At 44.8% G+C, this 20,232-nt stretch overlaps 1 protein-coding gene across 1 annotated transcript; it reads left to right on the top strand.

Moving 5' to 3' along the window:
- Positions 1-2: 2 nt before the first annotated feature.
- Positions 3-19,752, top strand: LOC123391626 (transport and Golgi organization protein 1 homolog). Its single transcript, XM_045078485.1, has 11 exons — positions 3-46; positions 988-1,051; positions 1,218-1,344; positions 3,953-4,054; positions 11,741-11,801; positions 11,909-11,944; positions 12,024-12,091; positions 12,216-12,310; positions 13,280-13,344; positions 16,295-16,448; positions 19,569-19,752. Exons 3-11 carry the CDS (start codon positions 1,301-1,303, stop codon positions 19,571-19,573), a joined length of 630 nt encoding a protein of 209 aa, XP_044934420.1. The 5' UTR covers positions 3-46; positions 988-1,051; positions 1,218-1,300; the 3' UTR covers positions 19,574-19,752.
- Positions 19,753-20,232: the final 480 nt, after the last annotated feature.

Raw genomic sequence — 20,232 nt, 5'->3', positions numbered from 1 at the left:
GAAGAGAGAACATAAGCGTTCCCTTGCTGGAGTACGTAAATTAAAAGTAAGACTCCTTTCTTTGCCTGAATTGTGTTCTAACAGCAGAAATAAAAGTAATAAAATATTATTATTATTATTAAAATTATTATTATTTCAAAGATTGATTTGAGAGAAGGAAAGAGTGAGGGGAGGGGGTCTGAAGGAGACAGAGAGAGAATGCCAAGCTGACACCGTGCCGAGTGTTTCGCCTGATGCGGGGATCAATCCCATGACCCTGAGATCAGGACTTGAGGCAAACGAAAGCAGGAGTCAGACACTCCACAGACTGGGCCACCCAGGTGCAACCCAGGTGCCCCAAGGAATGAATCACTGTTACTCATTCAATATGTTTTCTTGAAGGAGAACATCAAAAAGGTGGAAGAGATTAATGAAAATTTGAAGGACTCCCTTCATTGTAAACAGGCTCTCTTTACAAGCTCAGAGAGAAATGAATATTAAGAATGTGGATGTGGTAAAAGTTAGGTGTTAGTTGTACTATAATGTGGCTTGGGAGGCTTTTGGTTTATTTGGGTGAGGTGAGTGCAGTGTACTCCTGTGCTGTTTGCGCAGTAGAGCGTGGGCATCTGGGAACAGCAACCTCTACTGAACCGTGAACTGTGATTTCACTTAGGACCACCCCGATGAGATTTGCAATTTCAAGGCCTAGGAAGTATGGTTTATTTCACAGCTGGGTAATCATCACATCATTCAGCGCTGCCCTCCAAGTTACATAGAAAATCCCACAAAATACGTGAGCAGTGAAGGATGATAACAAGCCCAATATGTATAGTAGAATATTATTTTATATCAGTTCCTCTAAGAAAGCCATTTGTGCGGTTTTTGACATGAACTAGTTTCTTTACTTGCCCCTTATTCCATTTATGCCTCAAGGGCTTTCTTTGTTGCCCTCCATGATCCTGTCCTGTTAGGTGCCCTCATATGTCTTTTCTCAAATCTGTCTTAAAGGCCCAAGATGCACTGGCGGATCAAGAGTTGAGAGCCTTGACATCAAAAAACCAAGAACTGAAAGGTACTTTGTTTTGGGGGATGAAATCTCCATATGGTGGCAATGAGTTTGCATCGGGCAGGGAGAGAATGCCTTTCTGCCTTCACAGCCTTGCCCTTCTCCTTTCCCCATTGAAACCAAGTTCTCAAGTCATGGCACAAACATAGAAAATTAAACTCATCCTTTACAGAAAGGAAAACATTCCTGGAAGACCAGTGTAATGCCCTGAGTTCTAAAGCAGCAGAATTGAACCTGCTAAAGAAAAAATTGGATATGGTGGTGGAGTTCTCTGAAAACCGAAAACTGACTGCAGAAGAGTAAGCTATTGCTGTGTTGTCATAGATATTGTTGTATGAATTTTCGTGGCGGCAAGTATTTGGATCTTCTGGAATTGGATCTTTGTGTATTTTTGCCAAATGCATTCTGTAGAATTGTGCCTGCCCTTCCTGTCTTGATTTGTGTAACCTGAATTTTCCTTTCTGTTCTAATGACTTGCCACATGTTATTGTGTGATTCATTGGGGAAGAAGGGGGAAGGTACCAGCATTAATCACTTTGATACATGGATCCCCTCTGGATCAGTCTACATTTTAACTCTCATCACATGCTCTGACCACTCCTGCATTAGGTCCATTTCTTGTTCAGTATGAGACTTGGGTCCAGAACATGGAGAGAAAAATGGAATTCTCTTCCTGCAGAAACAGGGAAAGTTTCTTTGTGGAAAGTGTGCTGGGGCTCCAGCAATACTGGGTCCCTTTATCTGGTGTACAACTGAGATCATTCGCTGCAGCCCAATACCTTAGAAGGCCAGGGTATTTCCTGACCACCTGATTTTCTTTTTTTTTTCTATCTATCTTTCTTTCTTTCTTTCTTTCTTTCTTTCTTTCTTTCTTTCTTTCTTTCTTAAGAGATTTTATTTATCTATTTGACAGAAAGAGACACCGCGAGAGAGAGAACACAAGCAGGGGGAGTGTGAGAGGGAGAAGCAGGCTTCCCGCCGAACAGGGAGTCCAGTGTGGGGCTCTATTGCAGGACCCTGGGATCATGACCTGTACCAAATACTTTTAAGCAGATAATTACTGAGCCATCCTGGTGCCCCTCCACACGATTTTCTAGGTGTATGTCTCTTGGATCCCAACCAAAGCCTGCAGTTTCACTAAGTCTCATCTTTGCTGGCTGGATGAGAGCTTCACTTGTTGCATTCCAAACTGTCCCCAAAAGGTTGCTTGTTCATTTACTTTGTATTCACTTGCCTGTTCTAGAATTCACTGATGTGTCCTCCGGAAACTGGCTCCCACTGCCAGGCTGGCTTTCTCCTAGGCTTCCTTCTTCTCCATCTGATTATCATGTTTCTTCATGTGCTCTTTAGAAATTGGGTGCATTCACTCACAAGTTTGCTCTCTTGTCCAGTGTGTCCTTTTATTTCTCAGGAGAGATAAGGACGTTGGAGTCCCTCATTCATGTGGAAAAGCAAAACTGTTCCCTGTCTACCCTGGAGACTCAGCTTTGTGTTATTCCTTCCCACATCGGGGGTGGGGACCACTCTCTCTCACAGGCACTTGGGTTCTGTTCATTGGTAAAGACCCACTCCCCTCACTCTTTCCTTCTCTCAAATCAATCTTTGAAATAATATTAATTTTAATAATAATAATAATATTTCATTACTTTTATTTCTGCTGTTAGAACACAATTCAGGCAAAGAAAGGAGTCTTACTTTTAATTTACGTACTTCAGGACCTTCTTGGGGCAGGCCCAATGTCCTGACCACCTTTCTCTCTTCAACACCATATCCCTGAGCCACACACTGACTGCCGCTCCAGAAGACATTTGCTGAAGGATGGTTGAGAGACCAGAAGCAGATGCTCCTGTCCTTCTCTTTCTAGAGCTTTTGTCTGTCCCTAAGTCTTTCTGCATGAGATTCTTGACAAGTGTCCTGTTGAAACCTTGTGAATGAACACCATGAACAAAAGAGTTGAGGGCAGCCCAGCAGACCAAACTTTCTAAGCATCACCGTTTGCTGCCTTCACCATCCATGAAGCTGGTTTTGGTCAAGAAGGTTGACTTGGGGGGCCTGGGTGGTTCAGTAGGTTAGAGCCTCTGCTTTCGGCTGAGTTCATGGTCCCCCTGGGATGGAGCCCAGCATTGGGTTCTCTGCTCAGTGGACAGCCTGCTTCCCCCCCCCCACCCTCTGCCTACCTCTCTGCATACTTGAGATCTCTCTCTCTCAAATAAATAAATAAAATCTTTTTTTTTAAATAAAGGTAGAGTCACTGGAGTTGACAGATTTACATCTGAACTATGTTCCACTGAGATAACACCCTGAGTATGTGACAGTTCACATGGATTATATGAGGACATATTTTCGGCACTAAGATTGGCCTTTTCCTATACCAGGATCTTTCACAAGGGGCCAGGGGTTGTACTTCTAAAGCCTAGAGATGTGTGGGAGTGAGTTTCCATACCAGTGAAGCCATATTCTGGAAGTTCCTTTGGGCTGAATGTGGGGGCACAGCCTTGGTCTGAGGATCAGGGCTCCCCACAGAGCCTAATGATGGGCCCCTATTCATCCTAATGAGTGTAGCTCGTCAGGCTTGGCTTTTCACTTTGAATTGAAATGAGCCTTCACCATCTCAAACCAAAGACGCATTCCAAGAGGGCACAGAGTGCAATATTATTTGGTGACATGGTGAATGAATTAAAGTAGACAAGTAAAAAGACAGCCCCGATTGCAGGGAGCTTGGCCAGCAGCAAAAGTTCGATGTTTCTTCAACCCTAAATGGGGCCTTCATTCATTTCCCTGTTGTGTTGTCAGTCTGTGCTTTTAGCAGGGACATTCCAACATAGGCCATCAAGTGTGCTAGAAGAATAAATGGCAAAAATTCAGGACCGTGGCTACTGGACAATGTATATATCTCTCCCATCTTAGGAAGCTAGAAGAGAAACTGTATGAATTGAATGCAACTAAGAATGAGCTGTTAGCTGCCGATAAATATCTGAAAGTAACTGAAGAAGAAATGGAGAAGTACAGGTAAGTTCAGACACTACATACTGTTGGCTCCTGAAAAGTTCCCTTTGGATTTTTTTTTTTAAATTTTTTAATTTTTTCTTATAAACCTATGATGTATTCTTAGCCCCAGGGGTACAGGTCTGTTATTCACCAGGCTTACACACTTCACAGCACTCACCATAGCTCATACCCCTCCCCAGTGTCCATAACCCCACCATCCTCTCCCTACAACCTTCCCCCCAGCATCCCTCAGTTTATTTTGTGACATCTTGTTTCATTTATTCTTTTCCTACCCCACAACCCCCCACGTTGCATCTCCACTTCCTCATGTCAGGGAGACCCTATGATAGTTGTCTTTATCCGGTCGACTTCTTTCGATAAGGATAATTCCCTCTAGTTCCATGCACGTCGTCGCAAATGGCAAGATATTTCTTTTGATGGCTTCATAGTATTCCACTGTATATATATATACCACATCTTCTTTATCCACTCATTTGTTGATGGACATCTAGGTCCTTTCCGTAGTTTGGCTATTGTGGACATTGCTGCTATAAACATTCAGGTACACGTGGCCCTTCAGATCACTACGTTTGTATCATTAGGGTAAATAGCCAGTAGTGCAATTTCTGGGTCATAGGGTAGCTCTATTTTCAGCTTTTTGACAAACCACCATGCTGTTTTTCCAGAGTTGGTTGCACCAGCTTACATTTCCACCAAAAGTGTAAAGAGTGTTCCTTTTTCTATGCATCCTCGCCAGCATCTGTCATTTCCTGACTTGTTAATCTTAGCCATTCTGACTAGTGTGAGGTGGTATCTCATTGTGGTTTTGATTTGAATTTCCCTGATGCCGAGTGATGTGGAGCAATTTTTCATGTGTCTGTTGGCCATCTGGATGTCTTTGCAGAAATGTCTGTTCATGTCCTCTGCCATTTCTTGATTGGATTATTTGTTCTTTGGGTGTTGAGTTTCCGAAGCTCTTTATAGATTTTGGATCCTACCCCTTTATCTGATATGTTGTTTGCCAATATCTTCTCCCATTCTGTCAGTTGTCTTTTGGTTTTGTTAACTGTTTCCTTTGCTGTGCAGAAGCTTTTGGTCTTGATGAAGTTCCAATAGTTTGTTTTTTTTTGATTTGATTTCCTCCCTTTTGATGATGATTCTAGGAAGAAGTTGCTGTGGTTGAGGTTGAAGATGTTGTTGCCTGTATTCTCCTCAAGGATTTTGATGGATTCCTTTCTCACATTGGCGTCCTTCGTCCATTTTGAGTCTATTTTCCTGAGTAGTGTAAGGAAATGGTCCAGTTTCATTTTAATGCATGTGGCTGTCCAATTTTCCCAACACCATTTGTTGAAGAGACTGTCATTTGGACATTGGACGTTCTTTCCTGCTTTGTTGAAGATTAGTTGACCATAGAGTTGAGGGTGTATTTTTGGGTTCTCTCTTCTGATCCATTGATCTATGTGTCAGTTTTTGTTCCAGTACCATTCTGTCTTGATGATGACAGCTTTGTAGCAGAGCTTGAATTCCAGAATTGTGATGCCACCAACTTTGGCTTTCTTTTTCAATATTGCTTTGGCTATTCGAGGTTTTTTCTGGTTCCATATAAATTTTAGGATTATTTGTTCCATTTCTTTGAAAAAAAAAATGGATGGGATTTTGATAGGGATTGCATTAAATGTGTGAATTTCTTTAGGTAGCAAAGACATTTTCATAATATTTGTTTTTCCAATCCAGGTGCATGGAACCTTTTTCCATTTCTTTGTGTCTTCCTCAATTTCTTTCATGAGTACTTTAGAGTTTTCTTAGTATAGATTCTTTGCCTCTTTGCTTAGTTGTATTCCTAATTATCTTGTGGTTTTTGGTGCAGTTGTAAATGGGGTTGACTCCTTAATTTTCGTCCTTTTGTCTTGTTGTTGTGTAAAGCAATGCAACTGATTTCTGTGCATCGGTTTTATATCCTGACACTTTACTGAATTCCTGTACAAGTTCTAGCAGATTTGGAGTGAAGTCTTTTGGGGTTTCCACATATAGTATCATATCATCTGCAAAGAGTGAGAGTTTGACTTTTTTTTTTTTTTTTTGGCCGATTTGGATGTTTTTTGATATCTTTTTGTTGTCTGATTGCTGAGGCGTGGACTTCTAGTACTATGTTGAATAGCAGTGGTGATAATGGACATCCCTGCCGTGTTCCTGACCTTAGCGGAAAAGCTCTCAGTTTTTTTCTCCATTGAGAATGATATTTGCAGTGGGTTTTCCATAGATGGCTTTGATAATATTGAGATATGTGCTCTCTATCCCTACACTTTGAAGTGTTCTGATGAGGAAGGAATGCTATACTTTGTCCAATGCTTTTTCAGCATCTATTGAGAGTATCATGTGGTTCTTGTTCTTTTCTTAATGTATTGTATCACATTAATTGATTTGCGGATGTTGAACCAACCTTGCAGCCCTGGAATAAATCCCACTTGGTGGTGGAGAATAATCGTTTTAATGTACTCTTGGATCCTATTGGCTAGTGTTTTGGTGAGAATTCTTGCATCTGTGTTCATCAAGGATCTTGATCTGTAATTCTCTTTTTGGATGGGATCCTTGTCTGGTTTGGGGATCAAGGTGATGCAGGCCTCATAAAACGAGTTTGGAAGGTTTCCTACCATTTCAGTTTTTTGGAACAGTTTCGGGACAATAGGAATTAATTCTTCTTTAAATGTTTGATAGAATTCCCCTGGGAAGCAATCTGGCCCTGGGCTTTTATTTGTTTGGATATTTTTGATGACTATTTCAGTCTCCCTACTGGTTATGGGTCTGTTAAGGTTTTCTATTTCTTCCTGGCTCACTTGTGGTAGATAATATTGTCTCTACTAGTACACCCACTTCTTCCAGATTGTCAAATTTGTTGGCAAAGAGTTGCTCATAATATGTTCTTATAATTGTTTGTATTTCTTTGGTGTTGGTTTGATTTCTCTCTCTTTCATTTGTGATTTTATTAATTTGGGTCCTTTTTTTTTTCCTTTGATAGGTGTGGCCAGGGGTTTAATCAATCTTATTAATTCTTTCAGAGAACCAGCTCCTAGTTTCATTGATTTGTTCTATTGTTTTGTTTATTTGTTTGTTTGTTTGTTTTGAAAGATTTTAAGTATTTATTTGACAGAGAGAGAGATCACAAGTAGGCAGTAGGCAGAGAGGCAGGCAGAGAGAGGGAGGAGGAAGCAGGCTTCCCGCTGAGCAGAGAGCCCGATGCGGGGCTCGATCCCGGGACCCTGGGATCATGACCTGAGCCGAAGGCAGAGGCCCAACCCACTGAGCCACCCAGGCGCCCCTGTTTGTTTCTATTTCATTGATTTCTGCTCTGATCTTTATGATTTCTCTTCTCCTGCTGAGTTTAGGTTTTCTTTGGTGTTCTTTCTCCAGCTCCTTTAGGTGTAGGGTTAGGTTGTATATTTGAGACCTTTCTTATTTCTTGAGAAAGGCTTGTATCGCTATATATTTTCCTCTCAGCACTGCCTTTGCTGTGTCCCACAGATTTTGAACCATTGTGTTTTCATTGTCATTTGTTTCCATGAATTTTTTTTTCAATTCTTCTTTATTTTCCTGGTTGACCCATCCATTCTTTAATAGGATGCTCTTTAGCTTCCTTTCTCTGTCATTTGAGTTCCTTCCAACTTTCCTCTTGTGATTGAGTTCTAGCTTCAGAGCTTTGTGGTCTGAAAATATGCAGGGGATGATCGCAATCTTTTGATACCGGTGAGGCCTGATTTATGACCCAGAATGTGATCTATTTTGGAGAATGTTCCATGTGCATTAGAGAAGAATACGTATTGTTGCTTTGGGATGGAATGTTCTGAATACATCTGTGATGGTCCAGTGTGTCATTTAAGGCATTTATTTCCTTGTTCATCTTTCGCTTGCATGATCTGTCCATTTCAGTGAGGAGAGTGTTAAAGTCCCCTACTCTTCTTGTATTATTGTTGATGTGTTTCTTTGATTTTGTTATTAATTGGTTTATATAGTTGGCTGCTCCCATGTCAGGGGCATAGATATTTAAAATTGTTAGATCTTCTTGTTGGAGAGACCCTTTGAGTATAATATAGTGTCCTTCCTCATCTCTTTTATTATAGTCTTTGGCATAAAATCTAATTGATCTGATAGAAGGATTGCCACTCCAGTTTTCTTCTGATTTTCATTAGCATGGTAAATTGTTTTCCACACCCTCGCTTTAAATCTGGATGTGTCTTAGGGTCTAAAATGAGTTTCTTGTAGGCAGCATATGGTTGGGTATTTTTTTTTTATCCATTCTGATACCCTGTGTCTTTTGATTGGGGCATTTAACCCATTTACATTCAGGGGAACTATTGAGAGATATAAATTTAGTGCCCTTGTATTGCCTGTAAGATGACTGTTACTGTATGTTGTCTCTGTTCCTTTCTGATCTACAACTTTTAGGCTCTCTCTTTGCTTTGCTTAGAGGACTACTTTCAATATTTTTTGTAGAGCTGGTTTGGTGTTTGCAAATTCTTTCAGTTTTTGTTTGTCCTGGAATGTTTTTACCTCTCCTTCTATTTTCAATGATAGTCTAGCTGGATATAGTATTCTTGGCTGCATATTGTTCTCGTTTATTGCTCTGAATATATCTTGCCATTCCTTGCTGGTCTGCCAGGTCACTTTGGATACGTTTGCTTCCAATCTAATATTTTTACCATTGTATGTTACAGACTTCTTGTCCCGGGGTGCTGTCAGGATTTTCTCTTTGTTGCTAAGACTTGTAAATTTTACTATTAGATGACGGGTTGTGGACCTAATCTTATTGATTTCGAGGGGGGTTCTCTACACCTCCTGGATTTTGATGTTTGCTCCCTTTGCCATATTAGGGAAATTCTCTCCAATAATTCTCTCCAGTAGACCTTCTGCTCTGCTCTCTCTTCTTCTCCTTCTGGAATCCCAGTTATTCTAATGTTGTTTTGTCTTATGGTATCACTTATCTTTGGAATACTCCCCAAGTGATCCTGTAGTTGTTTGTCTCTCTTTTGCTCAGCTTCTTTATTCTCTGTTATTTGGTCTTCTATATCACTAATTCTTTCTTCTGCCTCATTTATCCTAGCAGTAAGAGCCTCCATCTTTGATTGCACCTCTTTAATAGCTTTTTTGATTTCAACATGGTTAAACTGTGGTTCTTTTATTTATCCAGAAAGGGCTTTTATATCTCCAGATAGGGTTTCTTTAATATCTTCCATGCCTTTTTAGAGCGTGGCTAGAACCTTGGGAATCGTCATTTTGAGCTCTAGATCTGACATATTACCAATGTCCATATTGATTAGGTCCCTAGCCTTCGGTACTGCCTCTTGTTCTTTTTTTTTGTGGTGAGTTTTTCCACCTTGTCACTTTGTCCAGATAAGAATATTTGAAGGAGCAAATAAAATACTAAAAGGGTGGCAAAGACCCCAGGAAAGTGTGCTTGAGCCAAATCAGAAGAGACCCCAAATCATGGTGGGAGAGAAAGGGGGTAAAAAGGAAGTTCAGGGAAAAAAAATTTTAAAAGAATACAAATAATGAAATAATATAAAAAAGAAAAAATTATATATACATATTAGACTGGTGACTAGAACAGGGTCATTCACTTAATTTTGGGTGTATTTTTGTCTCTTACAAGAAATTACCTCCCAAAATTTTAAAGAATGGAAAACATATATAAGAGTAAACACAATGAAAGGACAGAATATGACTATTAAGATGAAAAGAATTTTTTTTTTAATTTCTAAAGAAAGAGTTGATATGTAAGTTGGTTGGGAGAATAAAGAAAAAAGAAAGTGGAGAAGAATTGCTCAGGCTGGAGAGTAGAACAAGCCCGGTGGTAGATTTAGGGTGTAGTTTCATCTATTAGAAGAAGTTGTACCCCAAATTTTTTTAGAAGAAAAAAACCCTACGTGTATACAGAAACTGAAGTTAGATACAATGAAGGATAACATACAACAATAATAATGAAGGTTCGAAAAAGATTTTTTTTTATGGAAAGTATTGTTAAGATAAACTAGTTTAAAAAAACGTTAAAAAGAAGATACGGTAAAAGTTAAAAAAAATTAGCTGAAGATAAAAAAAGTAAAGTTAAAAAAATTAACTTTGTATCATGAGGAGAAAGCCGTGAATTCATGGTTTGCTTTCGCCTCCTCTGGTATTCCGCTGTTCTCCTTGGTAAGTGAACTTGGTCTTGACTGGATTTCTTGTTGGTCTTCTCAGGGAGGGGCCTGTTGTAGTGATCCGCAGGTCTCTTTGCCCCAGGCGGAATTGCACCACCCTTTCCAGAGGCCAGGCTAAGTAATCCGCTGGGGTCGCTTTCAGGAGATTTTGTTTCCTGAACACTTTCCGTAGAGTTCCAGAGATCAGTAATGAAAGTGGTGGCCTCCCAATCTCTGGCCTGGAGGAGCTGAGAGCTCAGGGACCCATTCCTCAGTGCGCCCTCAGGGAAAAGCACTCATCATTTCCCTCTCCCTGGCCTCTGGCTGCGCTCAGACCTCACCCAGGCTGTGGACCAAGTGTCTCTGTCTCTGGCACACAGCTCCACCTGGAGTCTCCGAAACCCTTAGATCGCTGAGCTCTTTTGGGGGGATTTCCCCAGATCCTGTGCCATGGATTACGGTTCAAGGTAACGCTGAGTTGAGAGGTCACTCCTTGGATCTCTTTCTGTTCCCGGCTTCCCTGCTCTAATACCTGCGTGTTCTATGACACTCAGACACCCCCGGGCCTTCTGTGACCCTGCAGGACCTGGGGGCACGCTGTCCCTGCACGGGCTTCAGCCCGGTTTAGCCTCTGGAGCGACGTCCCTCAGTGCGCATCGCTTTTAAAAGTCCTGGTTTTGTGCTCTGTTGCTTGTCAGAAGCCGGACCCTCCCCCCAGGGTCTCTCTTCGCGTCGCTTTGGATTCACTTCTCCGTGGGGTCCTACCTTTCAGAAAGTAGTCGATTTTCTGTTTCTCAAAATTGATGCTCTTTTTCTCTTCGATCTCCTGTTGGATTTGTAGGTGTTTGGAATGTTTTGATAAGCTATTTAGCTCGTCTCCTGCTACCTGATGTCATCTCAGCCTGCTGTTTCTCGACCATCTTGACTCCTCCCTCCCTTTGGATTGTTAATCTTTGTACATTTTGAGGACTCAATTAAGTAATATACACTAAAATTCAGAGGATGTATCCAGAGCGAATTAACTGACACAGAAAGATAAGGCACAAAACAATTACGTTACTAAACATATCCGGATCCCCAGTGTTGGCCTGACTGTGGAAACTAGCTCCATACCAGCGTCCTTGAGGTGGTGTTTGGAGGAAAACAGTTTGTCCTAGGATGAGTCTTTCCCATAAGCCCAGTAGTGGCATCTGATGGTGCTGGTCTTTGCAAACCTGGGAACCATAGTGAGGATAGAAGTTAAAGGAGAATAGAGCTTCATGACAAAAGACATTTGTCATGTGATAACTGAGGGAAAGATTGAAAACGGGTAAGGAAGTTTTGTCGGTTTTGATCCCGCAGGCAAAGAAAAAATGATGAAGGAAAGGCTGTAAGAACAGCTTGGATCCCACAGTCCAATTATAGTCAGGTGAAAGTGTTTCCTGTGTCAGGATCAATTGTATGAGGGGACAGATAAGAGGAGGAGGCCACATTGGCAGATGATTGAAAACCACACCCAGTGTTGGGTTTTGTCTGAAGAAAACAATTGTCCCCCTCACAGACAAGAAGTGGAAGAAATGCGGGAAGAGCTGCAGGAGTCTAACCTCACCTTCAACCACAAGGTAATGGGAGTTGTGTCCAACACACTGACCCCTTGGCGCCCCCTGCAGGTGATGGTCGTGGCCCTTAGAGCCCTGAACATGGGTTTCTGGTGTGTTGGCTTTTTCAGATCGCAGTTCAAGAGAGGAACGCTCTGGCTAACTGGGTAAGTATTTTCCTTTTCCTCATCTTCGTTTGCGGCACAGTCGGGCACAACTGAAGGTGGGTGTGTTTTTCTGCCGCAGATGAAGGCTCGGTATTGGGAAACAAGGATGATGCAGCAGAGCAGGGAGAACGCCTGCCTGAAATACAGGTGTGAGAGTTTGACGTGCGTTTTTACGGGTGTTTGGAGAGGTGACGGCTATGCTGTTTACTGCCTAGGAGAGGGACGTGGTGTTGTAATTCTTAGAGATGTCCATTCTTTTTCTGTGTTCAAGACTGCGCATGATGCAAAGGGAGATGCTGCCTGTGGGATCCGTGAGGCGGGAACTGATGCCGGGAAGGCCTGAGTCGCAGAAGCCTGTGTGGCAAGGTAGGGAGCACGATGTGAAATGCAGCAGCCTGATTTCTGCTGTGAAACCACACGGTGTCCTTCCTGTTCCTGTGGGTGATTGCTGTGTGTCCACCTCCAGCCTGCAGGTTGTCTGAAGGGGTGACAGGAGGTTGCTTTTCTTATATGTCCCCAGGCAGCAGGACACTTGCCCCCGTGACAGGTGAAGCTCACGCCACTCCACACCTTCCCCCTGCTACCCCCTTCGGAAGAGCTGAGCCTGAGAAGGTGCGAGACGAGCGCCCTTTCCACCTTGACTCAGTGGTCAAACCTTGACAAAAAAAAAAAAAGACTATTTGTGAAAAAGGGCATTTATTTACTCATTATGGAGGTTTCTATATTTTTGTTTTATTTGTCATCTATAGGACCATATTGAGCAATGAAATATATTTTACTCCTCTCATGTTATCGGTGCAATGCCATAGCTTTATTGCTCAATCTGTCTATGATTTTTTTTTTTCGTGACTATACAAATGTCAAAGTCTGTTTCTTCCCTGAAATGTTTATTTGTTGGCCAGTCACGCATTCTAGGTCCCAAATGCAGGATGGACAAATGAACCATTCACCTGTGGCCTGAGAAGAGAACATGGGCTGTTCATGTTGAGGGTTTGTGGATGTCCCCACGCAAGGCTATTCTCACTTAGGTGTTTAATCTATGAAGATAAAGTGATTTTTTTCTGATGTGTGTTGAGCACCCCAATTTTAGTGTTGATAGCCAGTTGTACCCCGACCTGTTTACACATGATGGGTTACTTACAGAAACACTGGAACCAGGGCCCTGGAGTGTCTCAGGCAAGAGGAGACTGGTGTCTCTCGTTGCAAAGGACTCACTTGAGTCACGGGTGAAACCCTCTGATAAGGGACCCAAGTGTGGGAAAGAGTGCAAGATGGGGAGAGGAAGGCATGGAGGGCACGAAACCAATATAAAACTCTGACCTTTGTCTGATCTAGCATCTAGAGTGGTTCCCAGGATGAACAGCAGCACTAGCCCTCAAAGCGACCCAGAGATGCATACGGTAAGTGCTTGGGCATTTTTAGTTGTGTCCGTTTCTGAAATGGATTGCAGTGTGGACAGGTCCCTGTCCTAGCCTGTGGCCTTGGTGTGTGTCCTGCGATCATCCCTTCAGAGTGCACGCTGTTCACCCAGGAGCCTCCGCCTGCTCCGTTAGAGATCTTCAATTTTGTGCTTCCTCCCAAAGCTGTAGATGCTTTGAGACACGTGATGGTAGGATGCTCACCTCATGCATCTGTGTGTGTATGTGTGTGTGTGTGGACGTGCGTGTATGTGTCTGTGTACATAACTCGAGGAGGGTGACATCTCACCCCACAGTGAAGTCAGCTAGTCCGGCTGACTCCTTGCGGTTTGCTTTCCTGCGGGAGCTGGAGCATTTTTAGTATTCGGGTCAGGAGACTAACCTGGGAGGGTATCTGCAGAGGTCCTCAGATGGAAAATGGGAAAAGCCAGGACCGCGTCACACTTGCCCCACATGCTTTGGGCAGCTTGAGTGTTTGTGGAGAAGGTGAGCTGTGACCTCCCGTGCGTCCCTTCTGAGTGGATGAAGACGACAGCTGGAATCCCTCCAGTTAGCCCCTGGGTGAGATGATGATGAACTCTGGCAGGTGGGTGCCAGGTGTGTCATAGAAAACACCCCCTGGAGCAGCAGCCCTGAAGAGGGAATCCCAGTGACTCTCTGCAAGGCCCACACCTCACACGTGTTTTTACTCGTGCTTCCATGAGCGGGTTCTGATGGGGTCTGATGGCTGTGCCAACTCATAGGGTCTCTCCCGACCCATCTTGGGAGCATTGCCTGTGCTCTCCAGACACACTGGTTCCCATTTGGGGGTATCGAATCAGCCCATCAGTGGGTCTCAGCACCAAAGACTAGGCATTTGCTCTGTGCCTGAGCTAAGGACTGTCCGAATGTCGGGGACGTAGATCCACAGAGCTGGTCTCGCTCACTCAAAGGGGTCCTGTTACTCTCAGAAAGCACTCTTCCAGGTCCTCTGCAGGACTCCGGACACTCCTATCTCCTCAGCGGTGTCTGTGGCCATGGACAGCCCTTGTGGAGTGTAGGAGATCCCATTGTCAGGGAGGGAAGCAGAGCTGTTCAGGGGGGATGCTGGTGGGCTTCCGGTTGACCCATAAGCACATGCACTTCCACGTGTGGACAACAGGCTTTCCAGGGCCTATCATTTTGTTTGTTCTCAATGTATAGAAGGAGCTGCTCTGTTTGCTGTGATGTGGGAGGTATGGTCCCAGCTGTAGATACTGGCCTGTCATGAATGGAGTTTTTTCCTTAGTTGATTATCCTTGGTGTCTCTGTCGAGGTGTGCAGATCTATATTAACATGTGGTGACAGTAGTTTTCCCCATGGAATCTCTTCACCCCAGGTGCTAGGTGAGACCCAGGGGGCGGATAGCTGTTCTGGCACAGATGCTATAGTATTGGAACATGGTGGTGGGGAAGATGTGTGTGCGGATGTGTACCCCTGCCTGCCCACAGTGCACTCCAGGGAAGTAACTGGGGGAGGAGGGCCCCTCCCTCCACAGTGAAGTCCTCTGGCCAGCCCGACTCCCTTTAGGTTACATTCAGGTGCTCTGGTGTTGTGCTCATGCTGCTGGGGATAGATGGGTCTGGTAATCCTCACAAACGGAAACTGGGGAAAACTCTCTCTGCATTTTATACTGTCTCCTTTGCAGTCTGCAATGTTCTCAGGGCATGTTTCACAAGTCATCTCCATTTTACTTCTGCTGGAAAACGTGCCTTGCAGAACCAGCCCACTTAAGACCCTTTCTACAAGTATCTTGAAGTGTCAAAGCTCTTATGTGCACTGTCATAATCGCACACTGGGTCACACGTTCTGAAGGGGGACATCAGTGATTACGTGCATGATCACTGCCTCCCAGCCCTTCAGCTGGGTTTCCAGGAGCAGGTCATTGGGTCCTAAGTTACTGTGAGAGTTGATTTCTTTTCTAATCACACGTGTGGAGTTTTCCACTGGGAAGCATATACCCTTTTGTGAATTCTCTCATATGGCCTTCCCATCTTCATTTCCCATTGTACAAAATGACTCTGGAACTCAGTAGGTTGAAATTTCCCAATGACTGTGTTTTCAGACAAACACAGGGGACGCCTGTGTGGCTCAATGTGTTAAAGCCTCTCCTTAGGCTCAGGTTATGATCCTATGTCCTGGGATCAAGCCCCACATCAGACTCTCTGCTCAGCAGAGAGCCTGCTTCCCTTCCTCTCTCTGCCCTCTCTGCCTGCTTCTGATCTCTGTCTGTCAAATAAAATCTTAAAAAAAAAAAAAGACAAGCACAGCTGCTCAGTGTAAATAAAGGTTTTTGATATCACATCCCTCGGACGACACTTTCCCAGTGCCCCTGTCAGACCACAAGGCCCTAATTCCTCAAGTGTATTTGTAGCCATGGACAGAAACTGTAGAGAGTAGAGGACCCCTTTGTCAGGAGCGAGGCAGCGTGGGGAGAGTCAGGGACTTATACGCCAACGATTCCCCTCAAGTGGCTCGGAAACTTTGTGGAGAAAGGGCATTCAGTTTCGTCACATTCTCTCTATTCTTCCCAAAGCAAAATCTTCTCTGGTGGCTGAGGAGGATAGAGGAAGTATTGTTCAGGATGTCGATGCCTCCTTGTCTGGAATGTGCTGCTTTAGTTTGCAATGATCCTTTTTCATCTTGAAGACACTACTTCTTGCTGGATAATGTGGGCCAACATGGGCAATGATGTGTGGTGACAGGCTATTCCTGTAACAGCCATTGCCGTCTCCCCCCTCATTGTACTGGCCCCAGCTGGGAGGGACATGTAAGTTTTCTAGCATGATGCAGCTCTCCTGGAAGGTGGTATTGGAGAAGGAGCCGGATGCTGGGAGCTCTTTCTTTTGGTTTCTTTTCTTGGTGTTGCAACTTTTGTCTGTTTTGCTAAAATATTTTCTTGTCTGTTCTGCAGGTTGCTAGAGGTGTGAGAGAGTTCCCTCATTGCCCAGGGCTCCTCCGTATGCCCTACCACATGGGGTGGAATGTACCAGACTTCCCTCCTCCTCATCCACCTCCACAGTGGTGGACATGGGGGCCTCGGCCACACTTCGTTCCTCCACCACAAGGTGAGATGATCTGAATTGACATGGGTCATAGAGCTTATTCATAGTTGAACCACTTCTGTCGGTGGAGAGGATGGATGAGAGGTGGTACCACAAGGCTTTGCAATGCAGCAATAAGCCCAAGTGAGGACATGGTAACATTCCTCCACTTTGTCTGACGTCCATCTCATGGACTGTCTGGTTCACCATACAGAACTGGGCAGCAGGCATCTACTATGGAGCAGAAAAGTGACATTCCACAGAGGACAGACATAGAAGCATTGCCCAGGTGCACTACACAGACACGATGTTTTGGGCTCTGGGCTGGACGAAGCACAACCTTCACATCAGTCTCACATGTGGAGACCCCCAGTTGTCCAGCATTATAGATTAGTTCTGGAAACATATGTCCCAGGAAGAGTGGTTGTATCTGCGAGGGTGATGGACAGTTCCCGCCTTCGTCCACAGGGGTCCGGGGAGTCCTGTGAGAAACACAGTGGACCCTCCGGAAGGAGAGAGGGGAATAGGCTGGGGCAGGGGTAGAGGGTTGGCTTGAATCCTGTGTGATCGTCAGTCTGAAACCACCTCTGTCCCTTCTCGGCCTTCGGTCCCAATCAGAAGCCTGTGGAGCTCAAGGGGACAATAGCAGCACCATGCCCGAGAAGGTCCCAGAGAAGAACCAAGTAAATGCTGGGGCGTTTTCAGTTGTACCCATTTCTGGAGTCCTGTTCCTCTCTGGGCAGCACAGTGTCCTGACCTCTGTGTGTTGGGTATATCCTGGGGTCTGTGTGTGGTGTCGTTTCCCGTTCAAAGTGGCAAGTCTTCATGCAGAGCTTACAGGCGTCTATTTCCAGATCATCACCTTCTGGTTGTGTCAGTGGAGCAAAGGCAGAGTTTGTGTTCAGGGCTTGACATTCAAGGGGAAACCAGGCTGGGGACGCTGTATGATTCTGAAGTTCTTCAGGACACACGTGCTTGTGCCTGGCTATTTGCGCACACTAAGCAGTGGGCAGTTGCCATTGTTGGAAAGGAAGTGTCTCCCTTGCACAATGGCAGACATCTGTCTCTTACCGTCGTACACATCCAGCATCCGCATACGTTGTTCTGGGAGGGATGAAACACCTCTCACTTCATCTGCAGTGTGTAGGGTTTAAGCTGTCATTTCCTTAGTTGTATAAACGCCTGACACAGGGAAGTGGTCCCTTCATTGTTCATTAGCGTAGGGGTCTGCCCTTGTCCTCTGTAGCTTAGAAAACTTGTGGATAATGCTCTTGTCTGGTCTGGGAGGTGAGAATGAAAGAAAAAGTGGCAGATGCCGGAGGCAGGTGTAGAGGGTTTGCTGGAATGTTGCTCAGTCACTTCCAGGTGGAGAAGCTTCTGTCTTTTCCATGGTGTGGGTCAGATACAGATGCTGGAGCGTCCTCCACAAGGACCAGCGGTGCTGCCCACAGGCCTCTCGTGGCATGAGGGAGTGAAGACTGCTAAAGACATGGTAACTTTCTTCTGGTTGTTCTGTACTTAGAATTGATGGACCTTGTCTTCCAGTCATACTGAGAGGGTTGTAGGTTCCTTGTGGTGGCAGAGACCTGCCCTTCTCCGAATGCTGGGCACAGCAGGTTTCACACACACATATGGTATGGAGATGATGCTCTGTGCTCCGGGAGGGATGAGGCCTTAATGTGAGGAATTGAAGGTGTGTGTCTGAGAGAAGGGAGGGACACACTGATGACAGGACATAGACCGTGTGTTCTGTATAAGGGAAGAACTAGAGATGTATCCAGAAAGAAGGGAGGGAGCCCTGAGTCACACAGAAACAGGAGGTTGTGGATGCCCAGAAGGCCCGAGGTGCTCAGGGAGAGGCTGGGCTTCTCTCAGGGAGGGTGAGGCCGTTCCTGGCAGGCCCAGCAGCTTGAGAGTGAGTGTGAAGACACCATGCCGTCCACACTGACTGCAGCATGTGTTCACTCACACAGTGTGGATCACGCCGTTATTTGTCTCAGAATGTCGTTTTTGCCATGAATCCCTTCACTCATAGTCTGTGAAGAGCGTTGTTTCCCTGAATTTCTGAAAATTCTGAACCATGTGAAAGAGTGTTGTGGAGATTTGGAAATTTAACTTGGCCTTTGGGGATTCTTGTCTGGCTGACTTTAAGTCCAGCAGCGAGAAAACATGAAGACAAGACGGAGAACCAGTGAATGGTGGCCGCCCTGGCCTCAGCCCGAGTCAGACTGTTAGTGGGAGAGTCAGGGTTGGCCAGGAGCAGCCCTAGCTGGAGCCCTGTCACCAGGCCTCCGCATCTGCGTCACCACCCTGCCTATAGCTGTGCACTTCTCTGGGACTTCAGTCCCAGTGTCCAGATTTGCCTGTATTCCAGATTTCTCAGTCCAAATACCAGCTCTCAGTGGGGCCTTCTCAGGGCCTCAGCTTTTATTTTAATCTGTCATAGAGAGAACATATTGGATTCTGAGGTCACTAGAACAATAGGAGTTGAAGTACATAAAGAAACCTGCTGGGGCCCCTGGGCGACTCAGTGGGTTAAGCAGCAGAATCTTGATTCCTGCTCAGGTCATGATCTCGAGCTTTTGAGATTGAGGCCCAAGTCGGGCTCGGTGCTGAGTTGGAGCCTATCTGGGATTCTCTCTCTCCCTCACTTCTCCCCCATCCCTCTTCGCTCACAAGTTTGTGCTTTCTCTGTCTCTGTCTCAAAAAGAAAAAATAATAATAATAATGGGCAAAGAATCTGGGCTCTGACCATTCACCATTCTCACTGTTTAAATGAAAATAGCTCCATGCCAATGAGCATCAAAAAGTGTTTGTTTAAGTCCATAAAATACACTAAGAGTGTAATACCTCAGCCCCCGGTAGTGGCAATTCTCATTTTAAAGACAAGGCAAAGAGCCCCCTTTTTTCTATTAAATGTCAGGTCCTAGCCACAATGTAGTAAAATATAGTTAAGAGAACAGGTACAATCAGATATTTCTATGTGAGATGTGAAGACAGTTATTGTCTATTACATACAGACTCACAGATGTGGCCACACACCCAAGTGTTCATCCAAGGCCTCAGATACAGTATGGAAGGCAGAGAGCATTTAGGAAAAACATAAGTTCCCATTGTACTAACCCAAATCCTCTTGCCTTACAGGGTAATCATTTTGTAATCTGAAGACTTCCTTGACCTCCAACAACCAGGCTCCAATGAGTTTATATCTAGTCAAGATATGAATGTTTCTTCCTGGTGGTCTGAATGCTTTCCCTGCCCATCCTGTACCCTGTGCTTTGTCTCTCCTGGTATCTCCCCAATAAACTGTTCATGGTTCTGTCTCTGTGTCAGCATCTCCCTTCAGGGGTACCTACAGTCCCTCTCCTTCGAGGGCACAGGGTGAAGCCTTCAGACAGATAACACCCTGGCAGCAGTGGGGAATGGAGGATAGAGCAAGATTACCCTTCGTGGTACTTCTACTGCAAGGGACTTTCTGGGGAGGGGGCCCAGGTTGAATTTAGATCTGATGGTGTTTGTATTAACTCTGGTGACAGATCCTCTTGAGCACATGGCACCTGCTTGTTTAGGGGGGTAGTGATCAGCAGGACAGGTGGCTGTCCCTATGCAGTGGTCTACTGTGACAGTGAGCAGAGAATGAAGTGTCTTGTGAGGCCCTGAGAGCCTGGTGAGGAGGCCCTGCATTAAACCACAGATCTTTTGTGCTTGTTTAGGGTTTTCACCTAACCAGCTGCCCCCCAACCATTAAACAGGGGGGTTTTCCTTGAGTGGAGCTGATGGTGGCAGTGTTTGTGGTAAGACCCATGAT

Source organism: Mustela putorius, unplaced genomic scaffold (genome assembly GCF_011764305.1).
Source record: "Mustela putorius furo isolate JIRA1106 unplaced genomic scaffold, ASM1176430v1.1 tig00000267_pilon_pilon_pilon, whole genome shotgun sequence".
NCBI classification, from domain to species: domain Eukaryota; kingdom Metazoa; phylum Chordata; class Mammalia; order Carnivora; family Mustelidae; genus Mustela; species Mustela putorius.
Note: the sequence above shows the minus strand (reverse complement) of the source record. Positions and strands in the feature narration are given on the sequence as shown.